Raw genomic sequence first — 14335 nt, forward strand, 5'->3', positions numbered from 1 at the left:
GCCCTCTACTGAGCAGAACCAAAAAAGCATTAATGTGTCCCGGGCCCCGCAAAGTTACTGTTAAGGTACAGCAGTGCTAGAACTGAACAGCTGGAAGTCTACCTTTCCCCTTCGTGCCCACACGTGCACCCATTGCTCCATCTGCCACCAGCATTTCCAGGTTATTGTAAAGCAACACATGGAAAGTATCGAGGAACTTGCAAAGGCTACAGAGCTGTCAGAGGAGTAACATGTCACTTTCTGGAAGGGGAAATCCATGTGGACATATGGTAGTCGTGAAAGGAGCTGGACTAGCAACCTTGGCAGGCTTGAGTCAAACAGAAATGTTGCTGCTTTGCCTTGATCTTTATTTACAATAAACGCCTCGGCTCCAGCTCAGCGTTTTATCTGGGAACAGCCGCCGGTGTTTCTGCGACCATGTTCCGTCTCATTGGTGCACTGACATATTTACACGCGGGCCGGGGCCCGGGCAGCTGTGAATAAGGGGCCATATATCAAGAGAGGAAAAAGGGATGCAAAGATGAATTTTATGAAATATTTTCCATTTTTCTTTGACTTGGTTGTGCATTTTGCTACGGCCCATTGGGCACTCACTCAGCACTTGGACACTTTGCTCCATGCAGTCTAGCCTATATTTCTAATTGTGTCTACATGCCAAGCCTAGCCCAGTACCTGAGGCAGCCCACAGGGAAATGGAGATTCAAAAAAAGAAAAGGTGGGTGTGAGGGAAATTTCCTGCCCTTCAATGGCATGTACCACAGGAAAGAGAATGATGTCTTGTAAGTCACCAGTCTTTCCTGATTCCTGTGGGACACAGGCTGTTGCATTTTACATCTGAGTGCCAAAGTGAGAGGAATTATTTCCACTACTTTGTGAGAGAAAACAATCCAGTCCCTTTTGCAATTTAAGGAGATCATATAATCTTTTGATTTCTTCTCAGGGCAATAGAAAGGGTTAATTCCTTACAGTGTTGACTTAATCCTTTCCTTTTTCCCTGTGGCTGACTAATAGGTTAGATGTGTTGACTCTGTTTAAAAAGACAAGCTTTGGACATAATATTAATGATATTGTATGTGCAATAACATTAGAAAACAAACACAGAGGCACCTGGGGAGTCTGAAGGCATCTTCTGGCCTTTCTGGGCTGACAGCTCAGAGTGGCCCTCCAGCACTTCCATGTGGAAAAACACTATCTAGCACGCGAGAGTTTACTTTGAGTGACCCTCTTGCCTTTCAAACAATGAGAAGTCAGGACCATTGTGAAGCTGAAAACTTGTTTCATAAGAACAGGCCATCGCTCAACCAGATGAAGAGGGGAAAAAAATAAAAAAGGAACTCAGAGAAACAATCGGAAAGAAAAACTGGACCTTTGAATGGAATAACTGCTGGTGTCTTTCCTCTGGCATTGACATCCTAACAAAGGGTGTGAGAGTTTTTTCCCTTATGTTTTTGCAAGGCAAAGATGGGAAGAGAGCACTGTTTGTTTATTCATTTGTCTTAGAGCCCCACTAGCACAAAAAAGCCACTGCAAATACTTATCCAAGGCTCAGGTTCATCCCACTGGGATGCAAGAACTGCATGCTCCCTTGATAGCCTACGTGAGATCCAAACCAGCATGTGGAAGCACTTATTTCCCTATATTGTCTATTTAGGAGGTCTAGGGGAGAGAAGCACAATTCCAGTTACGTCACCTTGGTGTGGTCTGAAAGCTAGGTAGGCCGAATTGATCACCTGTAGGTACTACCTACCACAGATGTGTACAAGGCCTTGCTACAAGTCTCACTTCAAAGACTTGTCAGGCTTTCTGCAGGTGTCCCATCCTAAGTGTCATAGTACAGGCAAAATAAACTAGATGCCCTGCTGCTGCCGAACCATAGATTTTTCTGGTACAGCTGTGCTTAAATGGAGCCGAATCAAGGCAAGCTCACCTTGGATAAAAGGCCAGCAGTTCCCAGGAAGGGATCCTCTCCACTGAGTAAAACATCTGTCAGCACTGTTGAGGAATTTTCTCAGATGGTTCTTTGGAACGCTCTTCTCTGGACGGTTTCATTGTCTGCACTGGAGCAGCTGAAGTTGCACTGGAAAGGAGCACTGGAGGCCCTCGAGCATGCCCAGAGCTCAGCAGGAGACTGGCAGGGGAAAAAAAGACAATCACCACTTTAAGCTAAGATATGGGGACCATTTAGTGACTCACCCAAGATCACACGGATGGTGCTTACACCAAGAATTAGACCCACCAAGCCATCCAACACCTCTGGATTGTTCGTTGAGGATTAGGGTGCATTTTTAATATATAAATGTAGGATTTGGAGTTATGATGGAATGGTAAATTAAATAACGAGCAGTTTTTCACATCTCTGTTCAAAGCAGGCTAACATTTCATGTAAGGAATTACATGCTTCAGACAGTTGCAATCATCTTCTGCACAAATAATTTAAGCTTACTTCGTCTGTCGTATTCTGATTTAAGTTTTTATTGGAAATATAAATACCTATGTCGGTCACCAAACCAAATAAAACAAACATATTGAGTAGGGTCTATTATAGACTAATATGGAAACAAATAATCTGCAAGTCTGGTTTTATTTATAAGCTTATTTGAGTTTTTACTCTAGGCTCATATTAATCGGGTTTGTGGTTTCCACATCTGTACTGCTGATGCCCAGTGCAGACAGCATGCCAAGTCGGACCTGGGCATCCTCCAAGCTCTAAATGGAAAACATATGCTTCAACTCTAGCTACCTCAAGACAAGCAGGGCAAGTAACCTACCAAGTAACCACAGCGGGTGCAGCAGGCAGAGCAAACCTCTGGGGAGCTTTCTGAGGTGCCTGCTTGCAAGCTTCTTGCTTCTGACTTGCTCCAGGGGCAGCCAGCCTGCCGCCTGTATTATATTTGCTCTTTCTGATGATCAAGAGATACCAATTCCCTTCACAGCCTCCCTTCTCCTCTAGCTGTAGCTAGAAATTCCCAGACTGGACCAGTTAGTTCGCAGTGTCAGCTAGTAATACATATTCTAGAGGAAGATGGAAGAACTCCTGCAGATGATGGCAATGCAGTATGAATTCTTTCCAGAACCCTTGATTATTTTTAATATTTATAAAAAGCATTCTGAATGTTCACGAGAGCCATAAATATATATAAAAAAATGCCCATGCCCCTTGTCAAGCCAAAATGGATCCAGCTGTTCTGCGGTGCTAGTCTCTGATTGTGGAGAATCCCTGTATTAATGAAAGATGTATAAAGGGAATCCCAAACTAGAAATACGATCTCTGCTAAAGACTGTTCAAATCAACTATTAGAGAGTATTTCAGGGAAGTACGTGAATACAAAGCTGATTCTCAATACAGCCGAGATCCAGTCCTGAGAACCCATCTTCATGAGGACATCTGTACTGCTTGCAGACACATTTCAGAGCAAGCTGCTTCCAGACAAACTTTGCTTCATGCTGGCACATCATCTCCAGAGCTTTGTGCCAGTATAACTGCATCACTGCAAACCCATCGCCTACAGCCCAACAGAACCTCAGCACAGTATAAGTGCCAGACCTGCTTCTTCCTTGAGCACAGGAGGGAGGCCAGTATGCAAGCTGTAGCAAAATGACATATATGACAGCAGTGAGAGAAAAGGAAGCAGTATCGCTGGAGTAAACACTAGAAATGTGGCAGAGGCAGTCAAATTTATTCCCTATGTACCCTCTGATGGTCATCCGGCAGCCTCTGCCACCTGTAGCAATGATCTCTTTCCTGACAATTTTGACAAAAGTGATGCATAGCAGTGCCATCAAGTGTATTTTTTCAAGTTACTATAGTATCGTCTGTGTGTGTTGTCATACAGCAATGCCATGATTCGTTTTAAGAATTCAGAGCAGGGAAAAGGGGAATACGTTGGGGGGGGGGGGGATAAAAATTACCACCACCTCAGTGCCCCAGCCATGTCGAAGGGAATCACTCTGTCATCCATCATTCTTCTCCTCAGAGAACTGCTTTGCCCAACACGGCTGCTCCACTGGCTCCCAGGCAGAGGCAATTGTCATGAAACTGAGATGGCAAAAGAGCAGTGTCTGATAACAGAGGGGCAGATCTGTCATCAGCACAGAAGGCAGTCATTCCTCGTGGCAGTGGCTAGAGAAAAGAAGATGCAATTAACAATTAGCTTTGGTAAGAGAAGACAAAACCTTTAAAACACAGTTTCTACTGCAGCAAATCAAGCCACAGACTTAGGAATTAATGGTTCAAAGTCTTGGTTCTTGCCTTTCTAGATATACTGTAAGATGAAAGAGAGAGTGAATTTCTCCTGCCACTTCATTCTGGCTAGCTAAGAACTGGGGCTTAGCCATGGAAAAAGGCCAACCTCACAATAGTTACAGGAAATGAGAACAGCTTTGCAGCATTTCCAAGCAAATCCAGCACACCTTCAGCTTTGTATTTTAGGCACAAAATTCAGGCTTCTCACCACAGAAAATAAAATGGAAGCTTTTCAATGGGTGTTGCACTATCTTCCCTTCCCACCCTCCCCTCGCAGCTCCCCAGTTTCTGAAGTTAGAATCAAATTCACACCGAGCTTTTGGTGTGTCAAACAGGCTTTGCTTTCATAGGTTTGACCTCTGAGTTGCATCTTCCTTCTCCCAAACTTGGTTAATCGTTCTGGAAAAACATGGTCATGCCAGTTATGCTATTTATATACATAAACTGAAGGTTTATCTACATTGCTTTCTTCTAATCAGCTCTCTTAAATACTGCTGTGAGTGCAGCCCTGGCAACAACTGCCCCAAGAAGCTGTGTCCCCAATCTAATTACAGTATCTAACGACACCATCAGTGTTGCCCACTAGACAGGTGCAGTTTAGGCACAGCTTGGTCTGCCTCAATGGCCACAGCTGCAGATTCTCCTAGAGCACCTAACTATTACAAGCCCCACGAGCACGCTTCTGGTAGGGCCACATCTAGAGATGTGCAAGGAATATCATCAACTAACATATGCATAAAAGCACTATTTCTGGGGCAAAGTCAGACATCTTCCTCTCCCTAGAACACCTTGGGCGTGGATTAATTAGGACTCTGAAATGACGTTAAAGAACTACCTCGTTCTATGATTTCACAGTCCACAGGTGCAGGAGACCAAATCCAGCACAGCCTACAGGCCTAGCTCGACATCTTGTACAGCATTGCCAGCCACTCTCTCCTCCCTCCTTCCCGATCACTTTGGTTCTTTGTGCCCTACAATAATTTCCCCTTCTATTCTCCAGCTTCTCTTTTTCCTTTGTCCATAGCACACTACAAATTATTGGTGGTTGCAATGATTAATTTTGCAACTCGCACCTAATTTGACCCTAATAACTTTGGCTGCAAAGTGGGAAAAGGGACAATTCCTTGTTGATCCAGACAACTTATCACCCCATGAACACAATAAAAAGGCAGAGCTGGTTATCAACAGGGAGATGCCCATTAGTATTTTTGCAGGCAGAATGTCAGGAGGTCCCTTATCAAGCGGGGAGAGAGTTGGCATGTACTCCAGGCATGCAGGGGGGAGGCAGGCTGCTTTCAGCCTGCAAGGCCACACAATATGGGAAGTGGTCGCTTGAAAGAGGAGTGGGAAGAATGACAGATGGTTTGTGCCTGTGCGTTTTTTTAGAGGACACCAGGTTCCTGCCATGGGAACAGGGTGGACAGTAAAGGCAGCGACTAGACGTGAAGAGTGACAAAGCAAGTCAGCCACGGACGGCCTGTGGGAGGCCAGAGGAAATGCACCATTAGTCAAAGTTGGAGGAAAAATAAAATGCGATGACAACTGGGCCATTCATGTGCTTCCCCTTCAAGGACTGACCAGACCCTTCGCAACTCAAAAGACTCAAGTATCAGCTTCTTTTTCTCTTCAGCCAGGCTAATGTGCACTGGCACAGTCTGAGAAACTCCCTTGTCACTTATATTAATTCTTATCTTGTTGTTCTTGGCTACACTTCACTGAAGTACAGTGAGGGAGAGTGCTTCAATCAATAATGTAGATCCAAGCGAGCACCCCCCCCTCTGCTGTTCTTAGGCATCAACTCAATAGCTTAAAGCAAACGTTCACCCAACTTGTGAACTTGGGAAATATTAGGACTTCCAGAACTAGAGCGTAAGACAATGAGGTGGCCTCACAAGGATGTTTAAGCCCCACACATGGACAATCTCGTCACTCCAGGGCAGCTTTCTGCACTTTGAGAATTTGCTACTCAATACAAAAAATGCAAGACCGTAGAGCTCTCAGTAAGCACAGGGACAGAGAAGGCGGCCTTGCATTTCACAAGCAGATTTCATCGGATGCTCCGCTTTGCCATAGCTTGCGAATCTGATGCATTTTGTCATTAAGGAAAGGTGATGCCCTTCAGAAGGTCCAACTGTAAACACTCACAAATGGTTGGTCTCTTATTCTTCAACGGGGACTATACCACAGCTAAGGACAGGACTTATTTAGAACCGCCTCCTCTGGAGCTGTGGCATCTCCAGACTTGGAAAGTACAAGGGAATTAAAGGAAGACACAAGCAGAAAATCCTGAAATGCTCTCTTAAGAATACATTGGACTCTCTATCCATCCAAAGGGAATTCAGTTATTAACACTTAAATAGGGCTGAAAGTAACTAAGTAAAATAGAATAAGCATCTCACAAAAAAGCAGAACATGAAAAGTTTGAAGAGCAAAGAAGAATACGATTAAAACCCTAATTAAGGACAAGAACCAAAGCCCTGACCTAAAACTTCAAGGTATCCTGGATGTATGTAGAATGAGCAAGGCCAGAAATCAATGCAAACAAAGTCTGAAGTGTCAAGAGAATTCTCCTTGTTTTTTCTGTGTTTGAAATATGTCTAAGAAATAAACTCAATGAGAATTAAAGAGGGAAAAAATCAAAAGCGCTCTCGTGATTTAATTAGATCCCAGTCTGGTGTAAATTAAATGAGTCAAAAAAAAAAAAAAAAAACAACAAAAAAAACCAAACCCCAAACCTTTGACAATCTGAGAGCCATTTCTTAAGCCTCCAAAGCAGCCTGTATTCTTTAAATTGCTTCCTGTTATATGGTTAATAATCTCTGCTTTCTACATTCCGGGAATCATTCATCCAAGCTAGCCAAACTGAACAGTGCTATCAGAGTACGAACACCCTGCTGCCCAAACTACTGTGCCTAACAACATCTTCCCAATTATTCAGGAGTCTCTTGCCAGCAGAACATTAGTTGACTCCATTTCTCTAAGGAAAATGCCTGGGTTTCCTGATGTTTTCAGCTGTGTTTGTACAACCTGCCTTCGTGTGAAGCTGAAAATTAATGCACTTCCTCTTAATCCTTTGAGAGAGACACGAAAAGGAAGATTATCAAGATTGAATAAAAATGCCAAAACTCAATCCTTTGTCCCTGTTGAACAAAGGTGTTTAAATAAAGATTGCTGTGCATCACTAATTGTGTAACAAACTAAGGTGTCACGTAAAACAGCTCACCCTCCTGCATAAAGTTAAAAGCTGCTACATAACCCGTTGCTCTGACACAGTGTGAATATTGGTTGGCTGCATTACAGTTCATTCACACATTAGTAAGAGACAAAAAACAAGCTTTCAATTCTGACTGTTTTGTGAGGAGTACGCAATGGAATAATATATTTGGGCCTTGTCTCACAGGGAGCCTGCAAAGAAGGGAACATATTTATTTATTTTATTGATTTTTGTTTAAAGCCTAAAAGCTGTCTTTTTATCCCTGTTTTTTTTTTTTTTTCCCCCTTGGTATTTTATTTTACTAGAGTTACATAATATTCTAATAGACGAAGACTGAACAGGTATCTATAGTCCTTTTGTTTTAGATTTGCTTGAGTTATGTTACCACCGAGCTAATTCTAACTCCTCACACAGCCTTGGGAAAAAGAAGTATCCTTAGGAAAGATTTAAGAAGAGGGATCTTGCTGTTTGGTTTCCTGCCAAAACAAGGAAGAACAAGTCTGATTCCCATGTTGCTTTAAGGTAAAGGGAAGAAGGACAGAAAAAACCCAACAGTCTTTCTGGTCTTCATACGATCTGAAGGAAAACAGGGGAGGAGGCACAGGAAGGATGAGTATCTTTACAGATCATCTTTCACGGAGCATAAAGGGTTTCCTTAAATGATTGTATTAGTATATTGGACATACTCTACCACAAACTGCTGAAACTTTTACCTGGAAAAATCTCCCCCCACCTCCTCCTTGGAGATGCTGGTTCTGACAGGCTGCAACTCCCAATACCTCTACCTAGCTAACAATGCAAAGCACCTTGTTCAAACAAGACTGGTCTCCATTTCACACTACCCCCCAGGGAATATCCACTTTTCTCTTCATACTATATCTTTCTGACTGATGCAATCAGATTCTGGAAACCTGCCTTATTAGTTTATATTCCAGCTTCTTAGGGATGATGTTAATTTTCCATTGTACGACCAGAAGATTTTTAGATGTGCTAGATCTTGTCTATGAGAAACAACAACAAAAAAATGGCATGCACAGTACTTAAATGCAATGCTTAGAAACGGACTTCAGTGAACAGTACTCCTTGCAAAGAAAGGCTAGGGGTTACAGAAAAAGACACTCTCCTATCTCCAACAGTGCTTGAAACGAGGTATTTTACAATTACGTGATGAACAGATAAATATGCATTTTCTTACTTATCCACATGAGAGATTCTGCGTAACTTCTGCACCAAGTCACTATCCTAATTGTTTTCTTCCTAGATCATTGGTTTAGCACTAAGCCTTTATACTGCGACGGGCAAAGAGTTCCTTTATATCCATTAAGGATTAGATCATTTTCTTTTGTTTCCTGCAGCAAATAGGATCCCATTCACGTCCCAAACAGAATGTCAGTAGTTGGAATGGTGTTTTCTTAAGGTGCACATAAGATTAAAGACTGAAATCAGATGCCGTGTTGCCAAAGCCTTTGTAATACGCATGTTTTTCATGGCAAGATGATTGACACGTATTGCAGTAAGGTGCTGAAGGGGATATTTCACCTGGCCCATCAAAACTCCATGTAGAGGATTAGAACTAAGAAGAGCTGACAATATTGACTTTGAGTGCCACAACGGAAACATAATTAGCTCTTTGACACGTAGTGGACAGAAATACTCCATTTTAAAAAAATCAGTTGGAGTAATTACACCATATCTGTTGCATGCTGCCCTGGAAAAAAAAAGGTCTGCTCTGCTGTTTCCTCTTTTCCCAGTAAAGTTCAAGTTTGGCACTAGAATAAATGCATGCAAACCCAGCCTTTCTGCTGGAAGAACATCAGGAAAACTTTGTGCATAAAACTAAAAAACCTCTCTTAAAAGAGAGCACACAGATCTGAAAGAATGAAAAAGTCAATGAATTTTATACAAGTTTACTTATTGCAAAACAAACTGTCTGCACTATGCTTATTAAAGGCATATTTCATTGCCTAATCATAGATGTCTATTGTACCTTTTATGTTTTGAATCATAATTGCAGTCTGTTCCCCAACTGTAATAATGAAAGACATTTTGGCATATGCTTATATTGATTCCCCTTTAACAAAGCACTTAGGACACATACTTGCACCCCGCTGAAATTAATGGCTAACATTAACTTTGAGTACATTGATTTCACCGGGATTTAGACAAATGGCAATTTATACAGGCACAAAACTGCCACTTTGTTGGATAGGCATGAGCCTCTGAAGAGAAGCCTTCAAACTCAAAAGTCCGTACAATGTGCAACTGTTTCGGTTAGAAATACATTGCACTATGGCATCTGTGTTTTTATCAGAATAACTATGCTAGCAAAAAAACCCAACCAAATAAAAAAACCCCACGTGTATCTGCTGTTCTGAATTATCTTTTCCAGCTCCTGGTCTGGAATAATCTAAACTGTAGAAACATTTTCCAGTAGGTATAACATACAGTGCGTGCATAAATGGGAAACGGCAAAACTTAATTGTACACAATACCTTAGCACTGAGAACAAGCTATCATTAGGTATAATATAAATAATGCAGTATATTCGGTTCCTAATTTATAAAGATTATTGTCTACATGCTTGTCTGTTATTCTTGTTTGCTTCAGGATTAAGTGGTATATGAAAATAAGGAGGAAAAAACCATCAAGAATTATGCTTACCTTATTCCCTTTTTTTAGCCACTGTTCCTAGCTATCCTAATTAGTTAGAACCTGCAATGAAAAATTCCAGGAAATTAAAACAGATGAAAAATGCAGAAGTAACAGTGCTTTTAAATATAATAAAGTCAATATTCCTTCTCAGCATCAAATCTAGGGCATATACTGAGGTAATATTAAACTACCTTGTTTCAGAAGCTCAGCATCACCTGACTTAATGGGAACTTCTCATCAAAATAAGTGGATTTAAAGAAATAAAAGAAAATTGAGATAAATTCGAACAATGTAGTCCCTTTCTTTTCTGACAGGCAAGTTTCTCACAGTTTTTAAATATATTTTGCTAGTAATTTCCTAATTAATTTTCCAACATTTCTACCTCGCAGTACCCATAGCTACTAACTGGCTTTGCTACAATACATTTTCTCCATTATATGTTCTAGTTTAAAACCCAAAGTGAACAGCTAATGTAGAATAGTTTAGGCCTGTATAATACTCTGACTGCACTGTATTTCAAGGGAGTTTCCTCTTGACGAGTCTTCAAGAAGCATGTCAACACACATGGACTGTGAAAATACCTGTTAGACCTCATTAGCTGGAATAAATAGGAGAGTATTTGAAACCATACTTACCAAGTGTAGAAGTTCTCTTAATTTAAATTTAAAATAAGGTGGTCATCCAGCCTGGAATAATCTCCATGGCTATTCAGTTTACACATCAGAGACAGAGAGGTATCAACGTTTCCATATTAAAAGGTCTGAGTCTGTCTAGTTTGTGTCCTTAACCCATACCTCAACCAAGAGAAACAGCATTAAGATCAAAAAAGAAATCTTTTGTAAGCAGAAGTCATATGTAGAAAATTAAACAAATACAATCATTTACTAGAAAAAAAAATTCTTTATTAATTCATTAATTCACAACACAATAAATATTGGGATCATGCACATGAGGGACCCAGCAATGCTCAGACTTGTTTGCACCACGGAGTGGTTTGCCAAACAAGCCCTCATCAGCTGGCATCCTGAGAAGAAGCCTGACTAATTTTTTTTTGTTGTTGTTTTTTTTTTTTTTTTTTACATTTTCACATATAATCAGTAATTTGCAGCGTACATCAGTCATTTCAATTCACATTAGTCAGGCTTTTAAAAACAATTCTTAAGAACCATCCCTGGCAAATCCTTCAGGAAAAAAAAGCACAATCACAGTAGCTGTCATTATTCTGTCTTGCTGTTGCTTCTGCCATTCGGGTTATGTAGGTGTAAAGGTATGTTTAGCTTCACTTCGGGGACAACAATATTTTCCACCCAATGAGGAACAGAACTAGGCTGCTGTTCAAGAGACAGGATCAATTTTCATGCAGTCCACTCAGCAATTCTAAAACCAAGAGAGTTCTCTTACTTCTGAGAACGATGACATGCCTTAGTTTCACACCCCACGTACACTGAGGACACGTTTCCTTGAGGTCTCTTTACTTGCTGTCCCAAATCATTATTTGGAACTTTATGATGAATGAAACGAACATTGATTTGTCTGTAGGGGCAGACAACTCAGTCTGCTGGATGCACTGGTAGGACAGAGAAGATAAGCAACTTTCACGTGGCTAAACATCCACGTTATCATTTATGGGTACAAAAGGAACTGTAACAGGTTATCACTAGGAAAAATAAATCTTGCATGCATACACATTACAGTTTAGTCAAAGGGGGGATGTTCCTCACAGCAAAATCTCTGTAGACTGAGATGCTCAGTATTTCAATGTTTTGAAATATTAAGTAAAACATTTAAAAAAACCCCTAGTTTACTAGGAACTTTTTTTTTTTAAACAGCTGGGAAAATCTAGTCGGGTTTTTGGCTGTATCATACTCCTAAGACCTTTATTAAAGGAAACAGGAACTCCTGAATGTGCAGGTATGCACATATTTATATACAGATATAAAGTTTTCATCCTTTCTTCTAAAGGCAGTTGCGACATTCAGGCAGTGTTTGAACTACACTTCCACTCAAAGTATTTCTTTTCAACTACAAGCTTATGGATGACTTCATAGATGAAAAATGGCATCAGCAGATCTGATAGGGAATGCCACTTGCAGTCAGACTGTATCGCTCCTTCCTCTTTTATGGACCAGAAATACAGACCAAAAATCAGGAAACTTTGTAAAAAAAACATTTAAGATTTCTTTTGTTGTTGTTCAAGTCAGAACAAATCTTTGAAAATGGAAAATTCTAGTATCAATGAGAGTGTGATAAATGCTATTACATCGTATTTTAGAAGGAAGGTCTGATCACTGTTTCGCTGATAGTTTCTCTGACAGGTACAATTCGCGTGGTAAAAAGGATTTCACACTTGAAATAAACCAAGCATTTGTCGGTGTTGCATGCTGCAGCAGTGAAATAGCGGTCAAAGAAAAAATAGCAAAGATATACAGGATCATCAGACTATTCTTCCAAACTGTGCAAACAGAAGGACAGCTATGAAGATATCAAATTCCACACACAAAAACATTACTATAAATTAACTGCAAAAAGGATACATTTTGTTTCACCTCAACCTGATCTCTTCTTTTCCCACACGCGCTATTCTACTGTAAAGGGTGCAAGAAACTATGTGACTACACATATCAAAACGTTGGCAACTGCAACTTGACTGAAATTCAGTGCAGTTTGTTTTGTGTATGCCTTTGTCAGGCTACCTATTTAACAGGGCTCTGCAAAAGCAGCGTCACTATCAGATTTCTGTGTCTTTATTGCCAGAAATTAGCCAGCATCTCCCCCTTCTGGAGAGAAGGAAAATAAGCAGGAATTTGCAACAGATTAATGCTTTCTTACTTGGGTCAATAGTCAAAAAAAAAAAAAAAAAGTTTGCAGATAATTATTTTCTATCTTTGTTCTGGGCAGGACCATTTCTTTTCTAGATCACTGTTTAATATAGTTCCCTTCAGTAACACGTTTTATTAAAGCCAGACCTAAATCCATTCAGATGTAGTATTCAGCTCATCAGTAAGAAAATCTTAAAAACAAACCAACAAAATATATCATCGTGTCAGCCAGATATCCGCATTCTATAAAACAGAAAATGCTGCATGAGTAGGATTATTACCGGGTTTGATTCTACTTGTCAGCACTGCTTAATATATGGTGTTCAAGCAGTAATTTGTGAGATGTGTCAATTTAATTTGAACTGAACTGAAACAGAAATTTCAAGAGTAAGCAGAGAAGTCACCATAAAATTCCACTCTTTCTTTAGCACCTCTGAGCTCATTCATTCTCAGCCTTCACCGTAACATTACGACCAGGCTGCCACTGATTAATCCATTGGGATTCATCCAGTAGCAGCACAGCTTCAGTGATAAGTGATTTTCTATTAAATTCCTGTACATATTACATTTTAAAGAAAAAAAACAAAGATGACTGCTTACCCATTGCTAAACACTCTGGGAACTTGTTTCTACTAGTTAGTAGAGAGTCTCAGCGTTCAAGATTACGATCAGTAATGAGCTATCCAAGCACTCAGGAGAAAGTATCATCACCAAAGTTCTAAGGGAGGCTCTGTCCGATTCTTAGCATCCGTATGAACATTATGAGACACTTCTGTTGGCAGTCAGTCATGCCAACAGAGAAACTCAAATGACAACTGTTTAATTTGTAGATGGCCTCGGATGTCACTGGCTTTGGTTATATTTACATCTATAAAACTGTGATTATTCCCTAGTCCCCAGCAAGAGAAGAGTTATAGGCATTTTGAAAGAGAGATTTGTTACAGCAGGACTGCATTGGTTTTAGAACTGTGATGGTGCGAGGACAATTTCTTTGGCTGGCTGTGAGAAAAAGCTGTCTACAGGGAGAATGAGAAAGATTTCCAGAACTCAAACCATTAAAGCTGTTTCAACTCTAAGTGCCCCTTTTCTTTGCAAATGTATTTTGTGCTTTTTTTTCCTTCTTTCCAGGGATGGTATTTAACCTCAGCAGCCTGTGACTGTTGCATCCAAACCAGAACGCTTTGTAATGTGCAACTTGGTAATTTCTTCAGCACAGGTAGGGTGAATGCCAATTGTCTTCATTAGTTGAGGATACGTAGCACCACATCTACCCAAAATAAAAAATAAAAAAAAAAAAAAAAAAAGACCCACAGTCAAACACTATTCACCTGAAGCAACTAGAATGTCCTAAAACATCAAAGTAATTCTGCTCTTGTCCATTTTATTGGGTAAAGGATTTGCATTCAT

The 14335-nt window shown here is 40.5% G+C and overlaps 1 protein-coding gene across 3 annotated transcripts in view; it reads right to left on the reverse strand.

Annotated features, from left to right (window-relative positions):
* Positions 1 to 11125: 11125 nt before the first annotated feature.
* Positions 11126 to 14335, reverse strand: part of TXNRD2 (thioredoxin reductase 2) — a gene marked incomplete at its 5' end in the record, with an annotated part of 37205 nt that continues 33995 nt past the window's right edge. For all 3 annotated transcript variants that reach the window (XM_082325196.1, XM_082325195.1, XM_082325197.1), the window contains one exon: positions 11126 to 14195. In XM_082325196.1, coding sequence (XP_082181322.1) covers positions 14072 to 14195 — 124 coding nt within the window. In that variant the 3' untranslated portion in view covers positions 11126 to 14071. The remainder of the gene's footprint in view (positions 14196 to 14335) is intronic.

This window comes from Platalea leucorodia (genome assembly GCF_965183815.1).
Source record: "Platalea leucorodia genome assembly, chromosome: 12".
Taxonomy (NCBI): Eukaryota; Metazoa; Chordata; class Aves; order Pelecaniformes; family Threskiornithidae; genus Platalea; species Platalea leucorodia.